The 4,735-nt window shown below is 41.1% G+C and overlaps 1 protein-coding gene across 4 annotated transcripts; it reads right to left on the minus strand.

The window, feature by feature from the left end:
* On the minus strand, positions 1–4,360 carry LOC149023741 (UPSTREAM OF FLC protein (DUF966)). Of its 4 annotated transcripts, none has more exons than XM_089144239.1 (7): positions 4,290–4,360; positions 3,670–3,884; positions 2,868–3,230; positions 2,695–2,764; positions 2,478–2,593; positions 1,456–2,341; positions 1–867 (listed from the first exon to the last, which is right to left on the minus strand). In XM_089144239.1, the coding sequence occupies exons 3-7, from the start codon at positions 3,052–3,054 to the stop codon at positions 558–560; spliced, it is 1,569 nt and encodes a 522-aa protein (XP_089000365.1). In that variant the 5' UTR covers positions 3,055–3,230; positions 3,670–3,884; positions 4,290–4,360; the 3' UTR covers positions 1–557. The 4 variants fall into 4 exon arrangements, with proteins under 4 accessions (XP_089000365.1, XP_089000364.1, XP_089000367.1 ...); XM_089144238.1 differs by lacking the exon at positions 4,290–4,360 and adding an exon at positions 4,074–4,274; XM_089144241.1 differs by lacking the exon at positions 3,670–3,884 and having other exon boundaries at positions 4,290–4,342.
* Positions 4,361–4,735: the final 375 nt, after the last annotated feature.

Genomic DNA, 4,735 nt, shown 5'->3' on the forward strand with positions numbered 1-4,735 from the left:
GGACGACATGGCTTCCCCGCTACTGTTAGCAGCTCAGTGCTCGACAGCACTAAAGCGAAATTGCAAGCAAAGACTGGAAAACGTGGAACAAAGCATCAAACAACATAAACAAAGTAAATCTATTGGTTTCTGACATCCCTTTCAAAGAAGTACAAAAATTCAAATCTCACAGGGCGGTAAAGCCTCACTTCAAAACTTGAAACCTCTTTTCTGTTCGGACAGCAATTTTCTTTGTTTTCCAGCCGACTTCCCCAAACCCTCAGTTACCTTCTGCTGAGATGTGCAATAAGTAAACCCCAGACTTTCTCTAACACAGACTATACAAGGACTCCTTAACTAATACAGTCCTTTCCTTAAGAACCATCCATCCCAATCCCACCTACCTACAAGGTTTCTTCGATCTCATTACACTGGGCCTTGGATTGAATTATAATCCGAGCTCCTGAAGCAAGCCTGTGGGAATAAAGAAAATATAGACTCAATCAACCAGAACAAAACCATCAATATGTAAGTGATCCGATATCCTTTAGTACACAGCAAGGCAGAAGAATCAACACTTAACTTTCTTCAATTTTTGTCACTTTCTCCTCTTCCCTAAAAGAGTCTAGTCTCTTTGATGGTCTCTTTGCTGCGGAAGGTTCTGTGATTCTCCTGCTACTACCATTGCATAAACCATGATAGGGTGGTTGTGAACCCTCTGCAGCTGACGTAGATTTCCTAGGTGCATCTGAAACAGGGGATCTCATTGTTTCATTCCTTGGGGATTTACACAATGAAGGTTTCATAGACCGTGGGATGCACTTCGAAAGCACAGCATCATCCTCCCGTTCTTTGTCACCTGCTGCGGAATCCAACTTCTCAGAAGTCCTGCAGTTTTAAAGTTATTCTTGTCAAGGATAAGAGAGAATTATTAGGATGCTTACTACTAACATGCTTCAAGTTACATGGAATTGCAGTGGGGGAATTGGTGGGATTGAAAAGGTTACAGCCTTTTTCTCCACAGTTCAGACCACCCAAATTAATACTAACAGTAAGAAAATACCAGCATCTACTTCAAATAGAAGAACAACACTTCAAGTAGAATAAGGGCAGATCATAGAGATAGTCCCTTCCAGAGGAAGGGGCAATTTATATGGTTCTGCATGAGGCATGTCATTATAAATCTCTTTGTTTGTCCTTGAGCACCATTCAGCTTAAAATTTAACTAGACAATATGCAATAAAGGTGCCCATAATTAAGCATTTGCTCTCAAAGTTGTAGAACCAAGCCAGAATTTAATGTAATGAGACAAATCACTAATCAATCAAGAAAGTTGGTCTTCAAACATCTAGTCAGAATTCACCATATCAGATAATAACATTCATTTCCTAGATTCAAGCAAGAGTTCTGGAATTTCATCCACTTAAAAAAAAAGGCATAAGAAAATATATAATATAGAGCTGAAATTAGAATTACCTGTCAGCATTGTATGAGGAAGACCTTTTGAGGACAGCCAATCCATCTCCATCCCCGCAAGTTTTGGTCTCAATCAAGCTTCCACTAAAATAGTCTTTGTCTTCCAAACTCAACCCCTTAGATCTTGGACTCTCTGATAAGCAGTCAAGTTCTCCCACCATGATTGTTTTAGAAAACAATGGAGAAGGAAGTTTACAATGAGAAAACCTAGGTTTGTAAGTAGGTGTGAGACCAAAATTGTGATCTTTCACTGATATAGACCCACAAGAGATCAATTGCATCAACATGTTTGATGGCTTGAATTTCATGTTTGGGGCCAAACTACCACTTTCCTCCTCAAGTATCCTGAAGCTATTTATCTTATTAACATCAGATCTGATTAGAGACTCCAAAGTCTCTGCCTTTCCACAAGAAGATGAAGTGCTTGAAGAAGACGGCGGTGGGGATATCTCATCCCTACATAGCTCAGAGTTTTCCTTAGTTTGTAGATTCTGGGTCTCATGACTCCCATCTCGTTCAAGCTCCATTGATCCATTGTCAGTTGAAACACCTCTTGTACAAATTTCTCGCGCGTTCTCTGTCCTCACATTTGTTACTTCAGTCTGGGTTGATGCATCAGCTGCTTGGGCTCCCCTACAGACCTTATACTCTGTCAGTTTCCTCGCGCCAGAGTACGAATGATCGTTCCCAACTAAAGAATCTGGAGACATGCCAGGGGGGCTTGGGCGTTGGAGTGGAAGAGAGATTTCATCCTCTGGAGAAGGTTTTACACCTTTCCCTAGCATTATCATGCCTGAAGAAGATGAAGACGACTCCTGGCTACGAGAAGAGGCTCGTTCTGGCATGGGATTCTTCAACTTTGTATTAACAGTGGGATGAAAACGACCTGAAAACGATCAGAAGGGGCAACAAGAAGGGAAATAATAAGAGAATCATTCTCTGAGGTTATCCAGTCTCCTTGTTCTTCGTATAAATTAATTACCACGCATCAGGAAGAGAAATCCTCAGAGTTGGTGGTTTACCTGATTGAGATTCTTCGAAGAGCTCAGAACCTTTGAGAACATACTCATTTCCATGAGCAGGAAGAATCAGGTCATCTTCACAGAGATCATGCCAAACAAAACCATTTTTGTAGCTCCTTCAAGAATTGAATCCAATAAGATAGGTGAACAAACAAGAACCAAAACAGAAAGACTTAGCAGGGGAAAAAGAACTAGCAATATTTGCCAGGGCATATACCTTTTACAAGACCAGGAGTACATGGAAGCCATGCCTTGTCCTCTAAGGACATTAAGCCTATCAACAACATCTGCAGAAACAAGCCTTAAAAATAGAAATACCAAATACCAAAATAACAAAAGTCGGAGAAAGAACTAAACAGAGCGATCACATGAGAATGCTTTTAGGCTTACCTCTCAAGTAAAGGCCTTCAGGCGATGAGAGCGAAACCTCAATGAAATGGGGATGTTCGAGATGTCGATTTCTGCAAAGATAGTAAACAACAGGAACTTTTCTAGTCTGGTGCTTTGGTGATGGCTCCTTCCAAACTCTTGTCCTCTCTGGGCTCGTCTGCCTATATTTATTCATACGGCCATCCATTTTCTTCTCTACGAATCACCTCCGACCAAAATGGATCCAAAACTAAAACCTCAAACATGAGCTCCAGAACTCCAGCAGAAGAAATCAGAAGACTATCATTTTGACAGATTTCAGAATAGTCCTATAACAGCTCCACGGGTAGCCGGTAGATCTGAACCCACGCTTGAGCATCAAGTCTGAAATACAAACCAAATGTGATAAACCAAAATCACATATTGCAAAGAAGGATTTATAAAATCAAAACAACTCTATTGACAGGGCAAAACAATAGTCAACTGAAAGAGAGGAAAATGAAGCCAAAAAAAATCCCCATTTCCTGAACTGGGTTTAGCATTTCACGCACTCAACGTCAACTACGGTTGAGAAAATATTCTGATTTTCCCTTTTTAATGGGATGCAACTTTTAATGAACCGATTCAGAGGCAAAAGAGAAAGAGGAGAAGAAGAGGGGAATGAATGTCTGTCCCTGAGAAGGGAGGGAAGAGCAGCTAGGTGGTTTCATACGTGGATGGCTGGTTAAAACGACGAAGTAAGAGCAAAATGAACCGCTCGGCGCCCGCATTTAAAGCATTGATGAACCCAACCCAAGTACTGTAACTATTCGGTAAAAAGAACCTTTTTTGCCCACTCTGAAAGATTCAGAGCTGAAGAACAGCATTGCAGTGTTGCAGCTTTCCCCGAATCAGAAGGGGTGAAAGAGACAAGAGAGAGAACGGTAAGAAGCCACGGATTAGCCTCTCCTCTTTACTCCTTCCTTCGCTCTTTGCAAGTCTCTCAAGTAGTCACCTCACTCCAGTCCACCTACAGTTAAAAGTATGGTCTCTGATACCCTGTTTCGGAAGAAACCGAAGATTTTAAAATGAGGACAAGTGATATAAGAAGGTGGGAATGTTAATTAACTTGTCTGAGACGCAAACACCGATGTGAAATCAAATGTAAAGATCTAAAACGCAAAGCCCATGACCATGAAACGACATTAACTGTGAAGAATAAAGACAGAGCTACCAGGACAAAGAGACCTAACTACTGAGCCTGAAATGGAAATCAAAGGCAGAAAGATCCAAACGCAAAGCCATGGATATGAATGGAACATGAGCGTAAACGCCAAAGACAAAGCTACGACAGGAGACTTGCTTTTCCAGAATACTAAGACAAACTGCCTTAATGGGTTATTGGGTTAGATTGAGACTTGAGAACTAAAAAGGTCAAACACACACGCACCACTCATCTCTCACCTCGATTTAGGAACCTTAAAGCTCAGTTGTCGATTTTGAGCGAAGTGAAGAAGAAAGTGATTAGGTCAAAGTGTCAAACCTTAAGACGCGCAGCATAGAGGGGCTTTTTATGAATTTGAAGTCATTGGATTCATGGGTTGGCTTCGGCTTTGCCGTCATCAAACTCCAATCCTCCGGTAAATCTATGGTTGACCACTTTGTTTACCTCGTTGGATGGGAACCTGGAGTCTATAGTACGGAGTTGCTCAACAACCCTAGTTCATAACTCTTGCAATCCTTTCAAGTTTCAGCTAGAAAAGGGAGACAATTGCTTCACCCACTACTGATTGAATGGAAAATTTAACAATTTACCAAGGAAAGACAAAGGGAGAATGGAAAATTTAACATTCTTGTTGAACTCATATAGTGGATGAAAGGAAACTATCTATTGGGCCCAGATTTAAGTC

Source organism: Hakea prostrata, chromosome 2, assembly GCF_041222555.1.
Source record: "Hakea prostrata isolate BN-2017 chromosome 2, UWA_Hpros_2, whole genome shotgun sequence".
Lineage (NCBI taxonomy): Eukaryota > Viridiplantae > Streptophyta > Magnoliopsida > Proteales > Proteaceae > Hakea > Hakea prostrata.

Bases quoted from the DNA above. Each gene is read 5' to 3' on its own strand.
- LOC149023741 (XM_089144239.1), bottom strand. From the start codon at position 3,054: ATGGATGGCCGTATGAATAAATATAGGCAGACGAGCCCAGAGAGGACA. The intron at 2,342-2,477 runs GTAAACCACCAA...GATCGTTTTCAG, and splicing joins CTTCGAAGAATCTCAATCAG to GTCGTTTTCATCCCACTGTT. The intron at 868-1,455 runs GTAATTCTAATT...TTAAAACTGCAG, and splicing joins TCCTCATACAATGCTGACAG to GACTTCTGAGAAGTTGGATT.